The sequence below is a fragment of the Symphalangus syndactylus genome, chromosome 10 (genome assembly GCF_028878055.3).
Source record: "Symphalangus syndactylus isolate Jambi chromosome 10, NHGRI_mSymSyn1-v2.1_pri, whole genome shotgun sequence".
Taxonomy (NCBI): domain Eukaryota; kingdom Metazoa; phylum Chordata; class Mammalia; order Primates; family Hylobatidae; genus Symphalangus; species Symphalangus syndactylus.
Window position 1 is genome coordinate 115,729,005 of NC_072432.2, and position 21,327 is coordinate 115,750,331.

Here is a 21,327-nt window from a genome sequence, read left to right on the forward strand (position 1 = left end):
CCGCAAGGGCCAGAGCATCTGATTTTGTATTGTATTCCCATCATACCCCCCAACTCTCCCCTCTGGAGCCCCACTGCACCCCGATATGACACCAGAGGCTGGGGTAGAGCCGCCGAAGCAGTTCGAATTTACAACTCACATGAGATAAGAGAACTGTCTGATGACCTCTCTTTCTCCCATTTTTCCCCAACATTTGAGAATTGTTTATTGTGCACCTACTGTGTGGTCAGCCACTGGGGATATGGCACTTATGAAAGCCAAGTCCAAGTCTTTCCAGTGCGGGAAGTGCAGGTCTAATGAGTGTTCAGGGTGGACACAGACAAACACATATGTGAGGTGCTGATAAGTGGTGTGAAGATAAATAAATTGGGATAAGGGCACAGAGGGTGATGGGGAGTACATGTTGAGATCCTGTAATTCTTCCGCAATCCTTTCATTTTGGAGCTAGCATTGGTAGTCATTAAAGGACCGAGTCTGAATATGCAGGTCTGTGTTTTGGTCCAGCTATGGCCTCATTTACTGGGTGCTCTTTGAAAAATTCTATGTAAACAGAATTTTTGTTAAAAAAAAAAAAGCATCAAAGTTCACAAGGGAAAGTCTGGTCTCCGAAGGCAAAGTCACCTGCGACATGTCCCTTTCCCCCTGGCAACAGCCCCTCTTCCCCTGGGTGGGCTTTGCCACCCTGCCACCAGGTGGCCCGAGATGAAATTCTGACAGTGTGTGAGGACAGGGTTGTTTTCAGAGGCCACCCGTGGGGAGAGATGGCAGCGGAAGAAGGGTGACTGCTGTCGCTGCGGGTCCCCCAGCCCCAAATCTCAGAGCCGCACTCCCCTCTCACACAAACACTCTCTCCAAGCGGTAGGAAAGGTGCTTCTAGACCCCAAACGAAAGAAAAAGTACGCCGCAATGGAAACTCAAACTAATCTTCCCCTCTTGCCCCACTTCCCTCCCGCTGTCACACTTCCGGCGGCCACCACAGGGTATTTTGGGTTCGAAAACAAAGCGTCAGATCTATTTGAGCAACTTTTGTTCCATTGGAGTAGAAGCCCAGGGGCCTGTGGCTGCCCTGGGCTCGGCCACTTCCCCAGGGAACTGACGCGTTTCCCCTTCTCTGCCAAGGTCCAATTTAACAACTCAGACTGGCCACTTTTAGCTTCTCCTTTCCCTGGCCTGGCAGCAGGCAAGGGGCCAGAGGTAGGGCTGCTGGGGGGAAGGGCATGTGTCTGGGTGCCTTCCTGGTGGACTCCAGGGAAGGCCTACTTCCCTTCCTCTGCCAGAACCTCCCCTTTACCCCCCAAAACTCCTCCCAGTCCCCCCTCCTCCATGAAACCTCCACTGCCGCTGTCAAAAATCCACTCGCTGCATCAGAAGATGTAAAGTGAGAGTTGTGGTTAGGCCTTGCCTGGTCCTCAGTCTAATCCACACGGAGGTGTGTCTCTGTATCAGTGGTGGGCTGGGGTGTGTACAGGTTGTGAATGAGGTGGGTGTGCATATATGGAGATCACATGTGCATGCAAATTCCATGTCCTCATTTGTGGATGCTGAGCAACGCACGTGTACACAGCCTGCATGGATGTCTAGAAAGAGCTTGGCAGAGTCGATATCCTGGAGTGTCTAGCGGGTGCATCCACCATGTGATTTTGTGTGGGCTGTTGTATTTACAGTAAGCATGTGCAAGTTTCATAGACTAGAGGTGTGTGTCAATGTATGCACACACACTTGTCTATGTGTGGACAGGCAGGGCTTGCCTCTCAGGGGGTGGTGAAGGAAGACAGCTGGGCTCTGGACAATGGTGACTAGGGCCCATGTGGGCAAATACTGGGCTGTAGGTGCCCTCAGCAGATCAGGGCTTGAGGGCAGGTTAGTGAACTGCAGGTACGAGCCTGGGGCCAGCAACTGTTTTGTCCTTTATTTTAGGCCTCTCTCCTCAAGCTCCCTTCCCCCTCAGTAGGCTGCTACATCCACTCCTGTCCCCTCCCAGCTTGGAATGCTCCCTCCTCCCTTGTTAGCCAGCCTTCTTATCCCTCTCTTCTGGCACTTACCTCTTGCACAGGTGTCACCATCAACACAACTCTTGGCCACCTCTGGGTCTGTCCATCTTCTCTCCCACCACACTGGAAGAGCAGAAGAGCTTCCAGAAGGCAGAGACCTAGGTTTCTTTCTTTTCTTTTTCTTTTTTTTTTGAGATGGAGTCTCGCTGTATCACCCAGGCTAGAGTACAGTGGTGCGATCTCTGCAAACTCCACCTCCTGGGTTCAAGCGATTCTCCTGCCTTAGCCTCCCAAGTAGCTGGGATTACAGGTGTCTGCCACCACTCCGGGCTAATTTTTATATTTTTAGTGGAGACAGGGTTGCACTATGTTGGCCAGGCCAGTCTCGAACTCCTGACCTCAAGTGATCCACCCACCTTGGCCTCCCAAAGTGCTGGGATTGCGGGTGTGAGTCACTGCACCTGGCCAAGAAGGCAGAGATCTAAGTTTTTTTTCTTTGTGGTGCATTCAATTATTGGCTCATAGCTGAGCCTCCATAAGTCCTGCAGAAGGGCTGACTGTGCACTGGCTTCACAGCCACAGCATGTGTACAAAGTATTTGTTTCTTTACAGTGATTTGAAGGTGCATGTCCAGCTCTTCTGGCATGCTGGTGGGTGTGCGGGGTCGTGGGGGTAGGGGGAGGGTGTTTGAACTTCCCGGGTGCTTCCCAGGCCCACCCCTATGGCCCAGTCCCTAAGGGAAACACACTCAGCTGCTCTCCTGCTTCCATCGTGGGACTGGAAAGCAAGGTTAGGACTCAGTGGCCTTGCTGCTCCTTCTTCATGACACGGTCAGCCTCTTCCCTTTTACCCACCCCTCTCTGCCTGGCTGACTTACACCAATGGTGTGGAGCCCAGCTCATGAGGAATACAGAGTGTGCTCCTGCATCCTGCTCTCCATCTCTGCGTGCAGACCCATGCCTATGCGCTCCTCCATCCTTCCTCCATGAGGTGCTGAGAGCCCCTGAACAGGTTTTCTCTGGCCTGGGTTTGGGGGAGACTGGCCTCTCTGCTGCTTCTGGGAACTCCCAAGATCTTCAGCTCCCACATCTGTAAACTCCTTTTAACCTGGGCCTCCCACTAGGGAGGGCTTTCTGGCTCCTGCAGCCAAATACACTTGGCTCTCTTTCATTCTGGAGTCTAGAAATGCTCATTTTATCTGTTCTAGTGGCTTCCACTCACTTTCTGCCCCAGCGAGTGGTCATAGCTTTCTCTGCCACTCCCCATATAGAATCGCAGAACATTCAGCTAGAGGAGGTGTCAGAGAATACCTGTCCCAAGTTATTTTATCAATGAGGAAACTGAGACCCAGAAAGGGTGGCTCACTAACCTGGGCTCACACAGCAGTGAATGGTGAAGCTGGTACTGGAATCAGATCTTGACTCCTGGTCAGTGGTTCTTTTCAGGCTAGACAGCCATGTTTTTCTTTTCTATTTCCTTCTGTTTCCCACTCTTTCTCGACCTTTCCTTTACTATTAAAACATTTCCTTTTTTTATTTAAAATGTTCTGGGTTAAGCAGGACGACTTGTGCTTGGAGGCTCTGAGGTGGCAAGTGGCGCTGAGACCACTGTCCTAGCATGGGTTTCCTTGGTCCTTTTAAAAGCCCTTTGTTGTCCTTCATCCCCTAAGATACCTTGGGACCCTGTCCTCCCTTCTCCCTGAACCATCATTTTCAACTCTCATTTCTCCTTCCAAATACCAGGAAGGCAGCAGACAGAACCCCTCAAAAAATGGGCTCCTTTCACTAACCATACTTTTCAGGTCTTTCAAATGGAGAGTCTCAGAAGGAAAATATGGGCATTCGTGTGTGTGTGTGTGTGTCTCTGTGTGTGTGTGTATCTCATGTGTCTCCCAGAAGCTCCTGGGGGTAAGTGGAAAAATTAATTAGCACCAGGATGAAAGGTGTTCTGGGATAATTGCAGGTAATATCAGGACAGCCAGGAGGGTGAGGCAAGAGGCCTCTAGATGTCCTGGGGACTTGGATAGGCCCCCAGCCCCACTCCTGCAAAGCAGATCAGACACCTGGGGAGGCTATGGGGAGGGAGCATTCTGAGTGAAGGGTCTTTGTCTTTACAGGGAAATTCTTGTTAGTTGCTAAGGAACTGGGTTGTCTTTCCTGATCCAAGCCTCCCAATGTTTTGCTTAGCTTGGGAGGGGGATGTGGGGCTGAGGCTTGAGGATCCCTTGGCAGTGGGTCCTTTCCCTGGGGCTGCTGAGCCTCTGATGGGTCTCTGGGGAAGGACTCTCTTCTGGGAGAGATGCTTCTTTCCCAATACCGTAAGCCTCACTGCTTGCTCCAGCCAAGCTGAGAACAGGTGAGGTGGAGGCAGGGAAAGAGAGGAACATGCACATTTACTGAACAGCCTGCACGCCAGGCATTGTGCTCAGATGCCTTCCCTGCTATCTCATTTAACTATTGCAACACATCTTTGGAGGAAGGCACTTATTTCCATTTATTTTTCATTATACTGCTTTTTTTTTTTTTTTTTTTGCAGTTGAAACACAGGTCTGGAGCAGTTGCCAAGGTCACGGAGCTATCAATGGTAAAAATTCTATGTGAATTTAGATCTGCTCAGTAAGAAAACTTGTGTTTTTAAATGGCATCACTGAATGCATGTACTAGGCTTTCTTCCTATCCCATGGCTGATGAGTGCTGACACCTGGACCCATTGCTGTCACCATTATCATCACCATGATCATCACCATCACCATCACCGTGGTCATTATCACCATCACCTCATCATCACCATTACCATCACCATGATCATCATCACCATCACCATCACCTCATCATCACCATTACCATCACAATGATCATCATGATCACCATCACTTCATCATCACCATTACCATCACCCATCACTATGATCATCGTCATCATCATCACCATCACCATTATCATCACCATCACCATGATCACCATCACCATCACCATCATCATCACCATTACCATCACCATGATCATCATGATCACCAACACTTCATCATCACCATTACCATCACCCATCACTATGATCATCATCGTCACCATCACCATCACCTCATCATCACCATCACCATCACTGTGATCATCATTGCCATCACCATAACCTTATAATCACCATCACAATCACCATGATCATCATCATCACCACCACCATCACCATGATCATCATTACCATCACCATCACTATCACCTTATCATCACCATCACATCACCATGATCATCATCACCATCACCATCATCATCACCATTGCCATCATCACCACCATCACCATCACTTCATTATCACCATCACCATGATTATCATCATCATCACCATCATCTCATCATCACCATCACCATCAGCATCATCGCCCATTACCATCATCATCACCATCATCAATATCATCACTCGGGAGCCTTCCTAGGTGGCTTTCCCTTCTTTTCTACCTTTCTTCCTTACCTAAGAGCAGTTATCATACAGGAATGATGGGGAGGGAGAGGGGTCATTCAATGGACTAAGGATGGTAAACTGCTGGCGTAGTGGCTGTGGGCAGGTGGGGAGGGATGGTAAGGGCCTTGGGTTGGGCCAGGCTATTGACTTGAGTATCCAGGAACCCTGGCCATCCCCACAAATCACACATGGTCCAGGATGGCTTAACCTGGAGTAAGGAAAGACCCTTGGAGAAGAGTCCCCTAAATTTATTCTGGAAATTCCGGCCCTCTCTCTTTGTCCCACTCCAGATCCTGATCTAGCTTTTATCTTATACAGCCAAGAGAGTAAAATTAGAGTACAGTTTTCCTTTAAATACTACACCTGAGGAGGCTTGAGTTAACACTAGATTCCACCATGACTAGTTATGGAATAGGGAGTAGGTTCCTTAACTTATGGGAATGTCAGTTTCCTCATCTCTAAAATAAGAATAACACCCACTTTATTAGGGTGTTGTGACAATCAAATGAGAGAACATGTATGAAGGCCCCCAGAAGGCCATGAAGTAGCATGGGGATGCATTCAGTGAGATACCACACATTAGGCATTTTGTGTAATACCTGGTATGCAGAAAGTGCTCAATAAATGCATCTGATTACAATGATGATAATAATAATGTCAGTTCTCTTTATCCTGGTAAAGGGGTCACTAATGTTCCCTTATATTTTTCTTAGCTGCTTCATTGGAGATCTCAAAGCAATTTAGCTGTTCATCTGGTTTCTTCCTGGAGGAGGTGGTGCAAACAAAAGGGATGAGAGGCCTAAAGGGTTCTGCAGGCGGAAAGCGCCGTCAAGGCTGGGTTTTTCCCAAGGTCCCCATGGCCTCCAGGTTTCCCCTCTCCACAACTGGTACCTCCTTCTCTGTGGTTTCCAGGGATCGCCTGGCCGGGGCTGGCTTCAGCCTAGAGCCTGGGCCAGCTTTGTTCTTTTTTCACGTTTTGGGGCCAGGAGGGTGGGGGTCTCTCCAGCAGCTAGACTCAAAGCCCAAAATGTCAAGTCAAAAGGAAGGAGGGGGTTGGGGGAAGGAAAGAAAGCAAGCCGATAATTTCCTCGAAGGATAAACATCCGATTTTTTTTCTTCACCCAAAATAAACATGCTAGCCACAGTGAATTAAAAGCAGAAGAGGGGAGGATGTGTCTCGATTTGGGGCTGCTCTAGGAAGCTGACCTTCTATTTATCCTGGCCCTGGGCACCAACCGGAGCTGCCAATTACATTCTGAGTCTGGTGGGGTGGGGGCTGTGGGGAGAAGGTCCCAGGGAATAGGGGACCCAGAAAGTCCCTTGCGAGGCTGCCTTCCATGCCAATGGACACTTCCTTTTGCTTCTTATTTTATGTCAGCTGGCAGGCTTGCAGGCTTGCCTGGTGGGGTAGAAATAAGTGGGGAGGCTCCACAATTTCTACTGCCCGGGCTTTCTTTTACCTTGGGCTGGCATAAAATGTCCTTCTGGAGCATCAGAATTTGGTGCCCATTACCTGGCCAGGGAGCCGAATCTATCAATGAAGGGGGCATCATTCAATTCTCTCCCATTCACAAACTCAAACCTCCAGCCCCGCTGTATTCTTCAGATCCCCACCACTAAAATTGTTCCACTAGTTAAAAGCATGCTCAGCTGGGCTGAGGGGTCATCTAGGGCCCTCTGCCTTCCAGCGAACGAGGGGCAGCACTCTAAGATGGTAAGAACCCTGTTCCCAGGTACAGCTTGTTCTTTTCATCTGGGGATCTCAAAGCACTTTGCACACATGAGTCACCAACATCGCTACATGCTAGCCAAGGAGACGGGGTTATTAACTCGTGGAGGGAAACTGAACTGAAGGGGGTGTTAGGGGTGCCGAAAGGACTGGAGTGGTGGTGGGGAGGCGAGGGGCCTCCAGAACTTTAGGCTGGGAATGAGATTGTAGCAGGGAAGGGTCTCCCAGGGGTCCTCGGGTGGGGAAGTCAAGAGGCCTGCAGAGAAAGTCCAGGGAATTTAGATGACGAAAGTCCTTTCCTTGCAGATACCTAAGAATTTATTCACAGCTTTCTTTTCTTTTCTTTTCTTTTCTTTTCTTCTTTTCTTTTCTTTCCTTTTCTTTTCTTTTCTTTTTTCTTTTCTTTTCTTTTCGAGACAGAGTCTCACTTTGTCGCCCAGGCTGGAGTGCAGTGGTGCGATCTCGGCTCACTGCAACCTCTGCCTCCCGGGTTCAAGCGATTCTTCTGCTTCAGCCTCCCAAGTAGCTGGGATTACAGGTGCCCACCATTATGCCCGGCTAGTTTTTGTATTTTTAGTAGAGACAGGGTTTCACCATGTTAGTCAGGCTGGTCTCGAAGTCCTGACCTCAGGTGATTTGCCCACCTTGGCTGGGATTATAGGCGTGAGCCACTGCACCTGGCGTTACTCACAGCTTTCTAAAAGCATACATCTGATTATGCCATCTGCCTCTCCAATCTATTTTTAATTTTATTTTATTAATTTTTTAGAGATGAGATCTTGCTCGGTTGCCCAGGCTGGAGGGCAGTGGCACAATCATAGATTCATAGATCACTGCAGTCTCAAACTCCTGGGCCCAGGTGATTCTCCTATGCCAGCCTCCTGAGTAGCTGGGACTACAGGCATCCACCACCATACCTGGCTAATTTTTTACTCTTATTTTTGTAGGCACGGGGGTCTCCCTATGCTGCCCTGGCTGGTCTTGAACTCTTGGCTTCAAGCGATCCTCCGTCCATGGCCTTCCAAAGCACTGGGATTATAGGCACGAGCCACCATGCCTGGCCCGATCTACTTATCATTTAATGATTTCCCACTGCTTTTTGGATACAATCCAGAGCTTTAACATGGCAACAAAGGCCTGGCATGGTCTGGCCTTTGCCCACCCATCATACTGTTCTTGCCCTTTCATACTTTGTGGCAGCCACACCACGGGCCTTTCATTTCCTGGAAGATGCCATGCATGCCCCTGCTAGCCACAGGGGCTCGGAGGAACTTTGGAATGTTCTGTATTCCTGTATCTACTCACCTGGTAACCCCTAGCCCACTTTTCAGCCCTGAAGTTAAACATCAGGGCTCTGCCTGAGTCTTCAACCCTTCCTCTCCATCAGAAATCAGGCCCCCTTTATACCCTCATCATACTTATCACAGTTTATCATTTGTTGGGGATATTTCCTTCCCCTGCTAGACTGGAAGCTCCATGAGGTGAGCACCATGCTGTGTCTGCCTTATCCAAGCATGCATGGGGATGAGGGAGGCATGCATCCCCAGTGCCTAGAGGAAGGCCAGGTGCATCCCACATGCAATAATAGTCGCTGAATGAATGTCAAATGTCAGAGCTGGAAAGGCCCATGGTGATAAACCAACCACCCTCTCCCACTTCTTCCTACCTCCATGTCACAGCCAAGGGAGCAGAACTTTGGGGAGGGTAAGAGGTTTCCGTGAGGTCCCACAGCAACTCAGTGACAGTTCAGGCATAGGAATCACTATATCCTGCCTGTCTGTCTATTCCCCCCACTCCCCACCCAACCCCTTGCATTTACAGGAAAGCCTCGGTCCCCAGTGCTGGATATTGGCCGAGTTCCTCTTGTTGCTTTTCAAAGGAATACAAGCTAGGAAGCAAAGCACCAAGCCCTGGATGATTTTTTTTTTAATTTGGAAAAGAAGGGGTTCTGTATCCAGAGGGGGTTCCATACCTACATCGTCGGTGGTGGGCAGTGTGGCCACGTGCCTGGATGGCAAAGCCTGCCATCTAGCAGGCAGCTATCTCTGCCTGGTTTTGTGCTTGGGCTTGCTGGCCCCTCCTCTGGGAGCCTGGAGGGTTGGCGAGTCCTGGTAGTTCTGGGTCATGAACTGGGTGCTTGCTTCAGGTTCGCCCAGGTGGAAGCGGTTCAGAAATCTGTCCATTTTCCAAGAGCCTGGAAGGACAAACAGACCACAGGGAGGCAGTGAGAAAGAGCCATGAATTTTAAAGCTGGCGGGGGCCTGAGAGGGAGGCCGGCTCGGAGGAGCCGAGGCAGCAGGTGATGTGATGACCATGGGGCGTAGTGGCTGGGGGAGCTTCTGGCTCCTGCCGCAGAGGCAGCCCCCAGATGTTAGCAGAGCCTCTGAACAGCAGCAGAGCTGCCTGCTCCCCAGAGGGCAATGGGGACTGAGGGCCCAGCCCGAGTCAAGGATGCCTGAGTCTCCTTCCCCAGCGCCTCTGTTTAGCAAAACTGCTTTCTCGCTCCCGGGCAGAAAGGAAGCCCAGTCATGCGGGCTGCCCACTTCCTCTGCTAATGCCCTCTCCCTGCAGGCTCCCCTGACCCCAGGACTGGAGGCTTCACCGCTGCTTTCCTTCACACCTGCTCACCCCTGCTGCTGGGGCTGAGATTGGGGTAAGTATCTGTGCTCTTCTTTCAATCTTCTCCCCTAAACCCCAACCACCTCCTCCTCTCTGTCCCAGGACAGGGGTGCACCAGGGTTCCTTCCCCGTGGCAGAGGTGGAGAGGCAGCCTCTGGACCCTGGCGGGGGAGCTGGGCCTGCAGAAGCCCAGACAGTGCCCAGGTCAGAGGGGTTCCTCCTCAGGGGGAGAAAATACAAGGGTGTACAGGGAGGCGCATCTTCCGGGGCAAGTGTGAACAGGCCTTGTGGCAGGGCAAGGAGGGCACAGCCCGGGGCATGGAGTGAGGCTGAGGGAAGTGGTCAGAGGCATATTCCCACGTTCTTGTTTCCCAAACCCTGGGTGTCAGGCACCCCGGGCAGATGCTTGCCAGGAAAAGGGAGGAAGTAGTTTAATTTGAATCTCAGATAAACAGCAAATCGTTTGTTGGTGTGAGCATGTCCCACATTCTGCATGGAGCATACTTACATGAATTATTTTTTCGTTGTTTATCTGGAATTCAAATTTTACTGGGCATCCTACTTTTTTTGTTGTTGTTGTTTTGCTAAATGCAGTAACCTCCCAGGTGGAGAGAGAGTGCCTGGGGAAGACCCTGTCCAGAGCAGAGCTAGGCAGTGGTCGATATACAGTGGATTAATGGAGACCAGTCACCTTTGATATCCAGACAGAAGAGGGCAAGGGGCTGGCAGCTCTCAGAGCCTCACCTGAGACTCACGGGCCACCCACCCTTCCACCTACCTGTCTCCTCGGCCAGCACCCACCATCCTTTTCATAGCAATTAAGATATCAAGCCCATTAAAGCGTTCCTGCCTCCCAGAGGCTGCTGACATTTCAAAGATGTTCTCAAGGAGAGGATAATTTTTAATCCGAAACCCAAAATAACAATAAGAATAATGCAAATAATAGCAGTAACACCCCAATTTCTGTGCTTCCTATGTGTTGGTACTACTGTAAGAGCTTGACACATAATTCGCTTAATCCTCACACCAATCCTAAAAAGGGAGGACTGTTCCCATTCCCACTTCACAGATGGGATGACTGGGGCACAAGGTGGGGTACTGGCAAGGAAGCTTCGTAGGGGCAGGGATGGGGAAAGGCCTTTGCAGATTCCCTCAAATCCTATCCGACTCCGTGACTGCATGCTCAGATGGGGCCCAGGGGGGCTGGAAAACAAGGAGTTCCAGGAGTTATTTTGCAGAAAGGGTGGTCAAGGTGCTGAGAAAGCCTCTCCCACTAGAGGTGTACTGACTGCAGCCGGGTTCTCCTAGGAGGCTCGGTGTCACCTGAGTGTCCTTTCAGAGGGGCTGTGCCTGAGCCTCTGCATCCCAGGAGCCCGGCTGGCTGGAAGGAAAGGAATTATGGTATTATGACCCTGGGAACGAGTGTGCACACACATGTGTATGTGTGGGTGCATGTGTGTATGCTGGTGTGTGTGTGTGTGTGCGCGCGCCCCAGGGTAATAAGGGCTTATGGGTGAATTGGTGTGTGGCAGGAACAGGGAGGAGGGGGCCTTCCCCACCGTAGGGCAGGAAGGAACATGCATGGCAGGAAGGGAATTGAAACCCATCACGAGGCCGGGGCAAGCTGTGGGGAAGAAATCCCCTGCATCCAGAGCGAGAGCTGACTCCTCTCGACAGTTCGGAAGCCTCTGAGCCTTCAGTGCCCTGGGGGACTCGTGGTTCCTTTCCAGTCCCAAGTCGACAGCCCTGTGGTTCTCCGGCTCCCTGGCCAGCTCCTGAAACCCAGTCCCCGTGCTGGCTAGCCTCTTGCTGCCTCCTTTCCTGGCTCGGCCGCAACTCCTTACACCCCATTTCCTGCCACAGAGGGCAAGTTCTAGAAGGCAGAGGGGGTGAATCAGGCCCTTGGGGTGTGTGGGGAGAGCTGGAGAGCTAGGAGGCTGTGGCTTCTGTGGTCACCGCTCAGAGGAAAGTCCCTTCCTGAATGGCACTGCTGTCCCCGAGAGGCAGAGAGTCCGCGGCCAGGCAGGAAGAGGGCAGCGCTGCTGTCTGTGCTTGGGCCACTCCACTGTACTCTGAACGCACCCAGGCCAGGCTCTTCCTGGGATGAGGGTAGGGGCAGTGTGGGCACTTCAGAGGCCTTGGTGGTAGGAGGCCTTGGCTGAAGGGAGAAAGGAGGAGGAAGCTGTCTGATGCCTGTCTCATGAGCCACCTGCCCTGTGGCTGGAACACAGAGGCCTGGGCATCTCAGGACAGGGCTGCCGCATATGATGTACAGGTTGATCCCTGCACAACCGTAGGGGGTGCTGTTCTCATCCTGCATAGCCAGATGCAGCAGCCCTGGCACTCTCACTTACTGGTCAGTGCTGATAGGAAAGATGTTAGTGATGAGAGATGTTAGATTTCAGCGATGTTCCAGATGGGGGCCAAGGGGAGAGCCTGATAACCTTATCTAGAGCCACCGGGGGGTTTCTGCGCCACAACTCTGTGCCTGGCCTATTAGGCTCTAGGGCAGAAAGATGTCTCCTGTCTTCGGCAGCTGGGGAAGGGGCTCCTCCTTGGAGCTTTAGTCCCAGGGACTGTGATGATGGCAGGAATGTTTGGAAACAGCCCTGGGGCAGGTCTTGACAGTCACTCTCTCCACCCCAAGCTTCCCAAATCTGTGAGGCTGGCTTTCTACTGTTTGGGAGTGGTTTGTCACGTGCTGGACAAACTCTGAACCACTCCATTGGGCCAGTTAGGGCTAAGCAGGCATCTGAGAGACTGAGAGGTGCTCTGCCACGTCCAGCTTACCCTGGCCCCCTTGCAGGACTTGGTAGAATGGGGCGTCTGCTCCCCTGCCAGAAGTGCAAGCTCTTAGAAGAGGTCAGACCCCAGGGCCCCTTTAACACTGGCAGCCATCACCCTGGTCCTCTGCCAGGCATGGGGTCAGCGGAGCTGCCTTATTTTACCCCCTGCCCTCGGCGAGTTTCTAATATAATACAAGTAATACAAAACTAATCACAGTCTGGTCTTTCAAAGGGTGGCCTTGGCCAGCAGTAGAACTTTGTAGTCTGGGTCCCTAGCAGACAAGGTCCCCACCCCTAGTGACACCCCTGGATTCCCTTCGGCAGGCCCATTCTCCAGGCCGGGGTGCAGTGGCACTATCACTGCTCATATAGCCTTGACCTCCCAGGCTCAGGTGATCTTCTTGCCTCAGCCTCCCGAGTAGCTGGAACCACAGTTGTGTGCTACCACACCCGGGGAATTAAAAAAAAATTATTTGTAGAGACAGGGTCTCCCTATGTTGCCCAGGCTGATCTCAAACTCCTGGCCCAAGTGATCCTTCTGCCTGGGCCTCCCAAAGTGCTGGGATTACAGATGTAAGCCACCGCACCTAGCCAGGCCCACCCTTAAGACTTCCCAACAGCCAAGGACAGCACTTCCTGGGTGACCCTGCTGTAGCCAAGGGACACTTCCCACCTGACTGGTCCTTGGTCCTCAGTATTTTTGTCCTGATGTATTTCCCTCTTAGCCTGGGAAGTGGGGTAGGAAGCTGAGGGAGGGAGATGTCCCCCCACCCCAGCTCCATTCTCCCATGGGCCCCTGTTCAGGTGGGCTGGAGAAAAGGGAGTGGGTTGCTGAGCCCTTGAGGTTGGAGCTGTGGCAGCCTCTTGTCCCAGGGCAGTCTCTGTAAGGACAGGGGTCACTGGCTCTGGCTCTGAACAGCCCTGTTCCTTCAGGTGGTGTCCTGTATCTACCCAAGGTGATCACCCTCTTCCCTGGCCTCGCTGCCTCTCCCCTTAGGTAAGGGCACCACTGCTTCTTGTTGGGGGATGGTGGCCCCAAAGAAAAAAACAAAAACTCAACTCCAGCCTAATAACCGCCCCACAGAGAGCCCGGCTCAGGTCTGTAATTTGTCTGGCTCGTCACGGGACTGGCCACATTGATAGAAGCGCTGATACCTTTCTGCCGAGATTAATGATGTCCTGGCGGTGGTAGGCGGGAGGCCTGAGCCTTTTATTTTTTATGCCATTAAATGACATCCGGAGACTTCCACTCAGGACCTGAAAAGCCCTCGTTCCATCACATCCAATTACTCCGGGAGGAGATTTGCTGAGTGGCTGATCCTGCGGGCTCAAGAGGCTTTGGGGTAGTGGGGGGCACTTTGACTTTGGCAGGAGTGAGAGGGAGGGGGTGCCAGGGGAGTTTCGGGGTAGTGAGGGGTGACCCGCGTCTCCTCTGGAGAGAGGACCCAGGAGGGCTGAAGAGTGGAAGCTGGTTCTAATTGTCCAGCCAGTGCATCCCCTCGGTCTCCTCCCTTCTGCAGCTGGGGGTGGGGCGGGAAAGGGATCAGGAGGATGGGAGACTTCAAGCTGCCAGTTTAGCTCCCAGCGATAAATTCCAATATTTGGTAGTGGCGACAGTTGGCTGGAGTTTTGGGTAGAATCTGGGGGCTTATCTGTGTGGTTTCTTCACAAAGTGTTCAATATTGCTCGGGATGGCTGTTTGGCTGGACTGGGACTTGTTTCTTGAGGAGGTCTGCCTGGGGCTCATGGAGATTTCAGGCGGTTCCCAGCCTGGGCGCCTGTCTGAGTGTTGCCTGGGATGGCCCCAGCTGGGCGGCTGCCAGGCCCCCAGTTCTACCCGCTGGGCCAGGTGGGTGGGGCCCTTTGGAGGAAGAACACCTCCTGCCACAAGCCCACACAGCGATCAGGGGCTGGGCCCTGGGGGATGCTGGGGCTGGGCCAGGTGAACCACCACGGGAGGTCACGAGGGTGGGCTAAGTGTGTTTGTGTCTGTCTGTGTGTGCGCTGGTGGGGGGGCAGTCTGAGGGCGGGGGCTGCTCTCCAGGCAGGGCCCCCTTTCCTCTCAGGCCTTTTCCCTCCATGCTTCCTGACACCATGCGCTGCTGTGTTCTGCTACTAGGCTGGTGGATTTCCTCCCAGCCTCATCCCTCTGCAGCAACATCTCCTACTCTTGCAGCTTCGTGGGGCTCTGCTGCCCTTGGCCCCACGATTCCACTTCTTTCTCACCCACCGAGGCCTGCATGCCTTCAGATGCCACAAGCAAGACTTCAACCCCCTGCGTGGCAAGTCCCTGCCCGTCTCTCCTCTCTGACCTCCGTGAGTGGGTGGCTCCACCTCTGAGCTGCCGAATTTGGGTGCCTGTGGTGCTAGGGAGCGGCTTATGGCTGCTTGGCCCAGGACTTCCATTTTGCAGGGAGCAAGTTTCCCCTCTGAAGGCCCTGAGGATGCCCTGGAGGTGGTGACCTGAGCCTCTCTTGCCCGTTAGTTTCCAGCACGTTGACACCATCCTGGGCACTCGGCCTTGGAGTGGCTTCTGGAACAAGCTGTGGCATGTCCTCTCGTGGGGCAGAGACGGGATTTCCCCTGCTCGCTTGCAAGAGGAGTGTGAGGCTGGCTTGTGACACCTCTGGGTGAGGTGACTGAGGTGTGGTGTGGCACAGACCACTGCTCCCCAGGATTCTGAGGCTCAGCCACAGCCAGGGAGCAGGTGTGTGTGTGGACCATTCTGGGCAGCTGCTGCTGGCCAAGGAGGCCTGGGACAGCAGGATGCAACTGCGCTCTGTCTGTAACCCCACTGGTGCCCAAAAGTCTGGTGGTCTGGGTCAGGAAAGCAGGGATGTAGGCAAGGTGGTGGCAGGTGCAAAGAGCCCTTCCCTGGAAGTCAGAAGAAAGTCAAATGGCTGTTAACTGTGGATGCCCTTGGTAAGTCATGCCACTCACTGTTTCAGGCTTTGCTTTCCTTGTTTGCCCTGGGGTAGGGGTGATGGCCACTGTCCTGCCCCCTTGACATGGTTGGCAAGGGAAAGGGCAGGGAGGGACGGGGTGGCTGGTGGAGAGGCTGGTGGAGAGGCAGCCCTGCCTGCCTGGGATTGGGACAGGGAGGATGTCAATCAATGCAGAGACTGTCACTTGTGGGCATGGTACTCACAGAGGTGGCTGCCTTCTCAGGTGCTGAGGGAAGCTGACGTGTGTTTGTGAATGTGGGGGTGTGAGAACGTGCAGATCCATGTGTGTGAATGGCTTGTGGATGTGCATATGTGGGTGTGTCCCACACACAGACACACTCATTGACTGAAAGCCAACAGTGGGCTGGGCACAGGGACAGGTGGGAGAAGGGAAAGAAGGCGGAGGTGAGCGCTTCTCTCAAGGAACTGATAGTCTAATGGTGGAAGGGGGGCCGCCAGGAGTGGCAAGTGATTTAGAAATACAAAAGAGATCAAAGCAGATGTCTGGGGAGGCACAACAAATGTTGTGTGAGTGGAGAAGACTAGAGATGCCAACAGCAGGCGGGAGGAAGCCTGGCTGAGTGGATCAGCCCTGTGGGGTTGTTCTAGAGGGCATGATGGGGGGCCAGCAGCTGGGACTGGTGCTTGGAAGGTGGGCAAGGCATTGCGGGTCTGGGAAGGGGAGAATGAGATGCCCAGATGGGCAGTGGTGAGCAGGCAGATGTGAGCGAAGAAGTAGTTCAGGGACGTTCTGGCAGTGTGCCGCACACAAGGGCAATAGTACAAGGTGCAAATGAAATCTGCCTGGAAGGGAAGGTGTCCCCCTCAGAGGAGTATTCACTTAGAATCAGAGGGAGACAGCCCAGTATGTCACAGGCCTGAGATAATGGCGGCTGCAAATCTGGAAAGGCAAAGTGTGGCCTTTGGGACAAGCGTCACACAGCTGTCCTGTGATGCTGGCCGGCCAGCCCTTGCCAGAGGCACCAGTTAAGACTGTTTAGAGTTCAGGGGTCTCTCTGCTCCTCCCTTATTGGGGACCGGTTATGCTTGTGCTGTTTGAATATCTCCCCTGACTCACTCAGTGAGCACCCCCTATCCATAGAGCTACGCCAGGGTGACTCCACACATGGATGAGAGCAGGGACACCAACACATGGTGACTTCTTATAGCACCCAAAACAGTGCCAAGTATACACTAGGCATCTGGCAACAGCTGAGCGAATGCAGAAGGCATTACTGACTTATGCCAGGCATGGTTCAAAAGTGGCCAGAGAGGAAGGAGCTGGGCAAAGGTAGGAGGAGTGGGGTGGCACGGCAGGGTTTCATCAGCTAGAAGCAGGGTAGCTCTAAGCCCCTCCAGGACCCTTGCTGTGCTCCTGGCCTCCTGGGGTCTGATGGAAGACCTCTACTAGGAAATGTCGAGGCTGGCTGGGAAAGTCGAGCCTCATCAGCTGGTCCCTGCATTTATTTGGCAGAACAGGGAGGCGAGGACATCTCAGGAAGCTGGGAGCAAATCAATTTCAGGTCATTCAATTGACGATCAACTAGTCCAACCCCCTTTCTTGATGAGGTCAAAATCGAGGCCCAGGGAGGGGAGGTCACCTGGCCAAGGTCAAACAGTCAGAGTTGGGATGTCAAGATCTCATTTACTGACCACATGTACACTGTCCTGGAGTCACAGTAAAAAGAGGAATCCTGGGGAGGGTTTCACCTCCTTGGGTCTGAACAGTGCCATCCCCACATCCCCCTATATAGTCATGACAGGCTCTACTAGAATCATCTGAAGCCCCCTTCTTCACCCTAAGCCTGTCATTTACCCATAAGATCCAGGGAGGGAAGAGGCCTGAACAGGATGGGGTTCAGTGGCCCATCTGCCATAGACGCCCCTCTACCTGGCTCCTGTAGGCTGACCTTTCCCCTCGAGTCTCTAGAAGCTTTTCCTGCCTGTTCACCCAGGGGACACAAGCAGCTGGTTACACCACACTGCCCCCCTCCCAACCCCTGACACCCTGCTTCCTCCACGGATTCTCTCCCATGGAGATAAATCTAGATCAAGGCAAGTCCTGGGGCCTGTGTTCATTGGCAGGACCCCATGCTCTGTCCTCCCAAGCACTGGTCCAGCCCTGGGCTCCATAAGTCCCTAGACACTGTCCAGGTGCTTCAGAGAGCACCAGGCCCTGAGTGTTTCAACATCGTGCAAGGATCTGGGGTTTCTGCTTTTGCAATAACCTCTGGGTTCATCTACAACTCACCGCCTTATGTCTCGACCCCTCTGGTAGTGTCCTGTCTTCTCATTCTGGTCAGTTCTGCCTGCCCCTTCAGTTTCATCATCTCCAAAGAGTGACTTTTGAGTGTTGCTTCTCTGGCAAATAATCTCTAATGGCTTCCCAGAGTCAACCTGCAAAAGCCATTCCTCTGCTGGACCTTCAAGAACCTTGTTTTCCCCCTTCCCCTCCATTTTCTCACTTAAAAAAAAAAATCTGTGGTTTCTCCAACCCAGAGGTCCCTCTTCCCTCACTCAAGGATTCAGATTTCCTCCTTCTCTAGGGCCCAGCCCTGCTCCAACCTCCTCCCCATGGCCTCAGGGCCAGAGAAATTTGTAGATCATCTGGAGCCAACCCCTCATTTTCTAGATGAGAAAACCGAGGCCCAGCGAGGTTCATTGTTTGGCCTCAAAGTGAAACTACTAACTAGAGAGAGGGGAGTCCAGATTGCCTCACTCTACAATAAGACACCTTTATATCCTCTCTGGCTGGAGAGAGCACAGTGTTCTGGAGGGAAGGGCATGACAGGAAGGGAAGAGATCTATCCCTGAGTCCACAGACTTCCAATTGTCCTTACAGTTAGAATCACACAATTAAGTGTTTAATTACAATCTGCTCTGCATTGTTGTTTAATTGTTTCCAAAGTAGACTATAAGCCACTTGGGGGCAGGGAAAATTCCTGGTGCCCTTGATTGTGTCTCCTCTGAAGTTCCCAGCACAGCACTGGGCACATGGAAGGCATCACATGGCAAGACTGGGACCTTGGCTGGGGCTTTCATCTGGGAGGCTTTTTTTTTTTTTTTTTTTTTTTTTTAGACGGAGTCTTGCTCTATCCCCAGGCTGGAGTGTAGTGGCATGATCTCGGCTCACTACAAGCTCCACCTCCCGGGTTCATGCCATTCTCCTGCCTCAGCCTCCGGAGTAGCTGGTACTACAGGCACCCACCGCCACGCCCGGCTAATTTTTTTTTTTTTTTGTATTTTTAGTAGAGTCAGGGTTTCACCGTGTTAGCCAGGATGGTCTCAATCTCTTGACCTCGTGATCCGCCCACCTCAGTCTCCCAAAGTGCTGGGATTACAGGCATGTAATCCCTCCCAGCCTGGGAGGGCCATTTTAAACCCTGTACAGATGCAAGTCCAGTTTCCAAGTTCCCCATGGACAAAAGGTGGGTCAAGGGGTGGGGTGGGGAAGTACACAAGACCAAACAACGGGTTTCAGGCCCAGTGCGTTTTGGCTTCCTTGCCTGGTCACCAGCATCCTAGCAGGGGTGGGTCAGGCCTTTGCTGGTCCCTCAGGCCACTGTGTTTCCGGAGGACAGGCTGTGGTCAAGCCTCAGGAGCCCAAGCATGCAGAGTAGGGAAGCGTCTTTGGTGTACGCAGCTCCCTTCCTCTCCCTTGTCTGTCCCTCCTCATGGCATCTCCCGATGCTCTATCCTTCCCTCCATCCTGCCTTCAGAAAGCACTTCACCCCCGAGAGACTCCCGCCCTGGGCATAGGCATGGTGACCCCGGAGTCTCATGGTGGGGCTCAGAGGCACTGCTTCATTTTATGAGAACCCCATGGGTGGGGGAATGTCATAGGCTGAGGTCCCAACATCTTTGGTGAGATCGGTAGCCAGGGTGCTGGAGACAGTTTTTCTTGGTCTGGGCAAGATACATAATTTTGTCTCCTTCTCTCTGCATCTAAACTTAAAAGTATGTCTTTGGCAAAGCCGTTTAAACAGATTCACAGATTGGCAAGGTGCTGAGGGCACCTGGGGAAGGTTCACTGGTGGAAAGTTTGCACCAGCTCCACTCCCAGGGTGGCCTGGAGCCCTCTGTGATAGGTGGGCCCTGCTCGGCACATCTGAAGGGCCCTGTCGCTCAACCTGTGCCTTTCTGGGCTCCGTGTTCCTCTCCTCTGGGGCCTCCAGCATCACGGTTGTAGCAATACCTGTGCCGGCTTCCCAGTGGGTGGATGTTTTGTCAAGGTCACTGGGTGAGAGGAAATGGCTGACGACACCCACCCTCCCACTTGCCTTCCTGCCAGCCTGGGGGACGTGTTCCTTGCACTCTCAGATGGCATTTGTGCAGTCTCTATTGTCTTCCTTTCCCTAAAGTTGGGGAGCTGATAGAGTGCAGGGATGGCTTTATTTCCCATTTTCTGGAAGAGAAATCTAAGGCTCAGATGGTGGGTGGGGGAGTCGGAGGCATGGCTCACACTGGGTCAGGTGAGTCACTTGTGGCATGTTGCAGTGGCCAAGTGGCCACTGCTCCTGCTCCCTGGCCCTGGTGGCAGGAGGACTGAGGCCAAGCAGGTGGGGTTCGCCATTAGGAGGCTATAGGGAGTTGGTCTGCTCCGGAAGCCAAGGAGGGCTGCTCAGAGAAGCTAGTGGAGGGGGGATAGTGGGGGACATCTTCCCCTCATCACTGAGATGGCACAGCTGACCCAGTAATTAGCAACCCATGAGGATAGACCTGCAGGGTGGCATTCCAGGGCCCTCTTGCCCAGATCAGACTCAATTACAGAGCACAATGACTTGCCAAAGTTCAGGGGCAGCTGCCTGCACATGACATGCAAAGTTTCGGGGTACTCTTCTCCCTGGCTCCAGTCACCTGCTTTGAGACCCTGCCTTACATACCAACCCACCCAGCTGGAGCCTCCACATTGGTCTGTGGGATTTACTTCTCAAGGGAGACCACATCTGATGCCAACATCTTTAGGGCACTCCTTCCAGTTCGCTCCCAAGAAACATCAGCCTTCGACCCCAGTCTCCAAGGCTCATGAGTGGGGGTCAAGGCCCCAATTTCCCCGTAAATGCATGAAGCGTTGGTTCCATCCCAGAATTCACCCCGATGGTGGCTGGAAGGATGGGAAGGTCTTACCTCGAGTTTTGTTTTCCTTGGGAAGGAGAGAGATGACTTTTCCTTCCTGAAGATAGACAAAGAACTGGTAGCGATGGAAGCCACTATGTGCTGGTGGGGAGGGAGCCTGGTAGGCTACAGGTAGAAGAAGGAGAGAGGTGGGCATTAACATCCCATACTACCGAGGGTAGAGCTCTCTGCCTTCCCATGGTCCTGCTGACCTCCCTGGGGCCCCAGATCGGCACTCACCCCTACAAACCACTAGGATTTGTATTTGGCGGGATCTCAGCTTCAGTATTTTCATTTAAGAAGTACATATTTTGGTGGGGGTGAGAGTAGGGGAGGAGGTGGTCCAAGAGGAAACACCCTGAGCTGTCTTGAAGGCCTCGGGTGCTGGCGTGGCTCCCAGGCCTTTATGGGCAAGTGGGTGTTGGCATTGTCCTGTTTTTGCTTTAGTCTATCCTGATGGATTTCCTGCCTCAAGAGAAGCCCATCTTCCTCTGTGAGTGTGTTTGGCAGAGGATTTTTATTTATTTTTTCGGCATTTGCTTATGAACTCAATCCCCAAAGAAGCCAATTTCTTGGCTGCGTCTGGAGGATCTGGAAGTGGTTACGAGGGTGGGTGGGACTGGGTTCAAAGGTTTGATCATGGGAGCTGTAGGAGCTGGGTGCTCGGGGCACCAGGGAGAAGGCCC

At 52.7% G+C, this 21,327-nt stretch overlaps 1 protein-coding gene and 1 long non-coding RNA gene across 6 annotated transcripts in view; one reads left to right on the forward strand and one right to left on the reverse strand.

The window, feature by feature from the left end:
- Positions 1–9,087: 9,087 nt before the first annotated feature.
- PEBP4 (phosphatidylethanolamine binding protein 4) overlaps positions 9,088–21,327 on the reverse strand; it is a 287,960-nt gene continuing 275,720 nt past the window's right edge. For all 5 annotated transcript variants that reach the window (XM_055295677.2, XM_055295676.2, XM_055295679.2 and 2 more), the window contains 2 exons: positions 20,654–20,767; positions 9,088–9,370 (listed from right to left, as the gene is read on the reverse strand). In XM_055295677.2, the coding sequence (XP_055151652.2) occupies positions 9,216–9,370; positions 20,654–20,767 (269 nt within the window). In that variant the 3' untranslated portion in view covers positions 9,088–9,215. The remainder of the gene's footprint in view (positions 9,371–20,653; positions 20,768–21,327) is intronic.
- Positions 14,677–21,327, forward strand: part of LOC129491400 (uncharacterized) — a 39,154-nt gene continuing 32,503 nt past the window's right edge. The window contains exon 1 of the long non-coding RNA XR_008660541.2: positions 14,677–15,503. This is a non-coding gene — a long non-coding RNA (uncharacterized lncRNA). The remainder of the gene's footprint in view (positions 15,504–21,327) is intronic.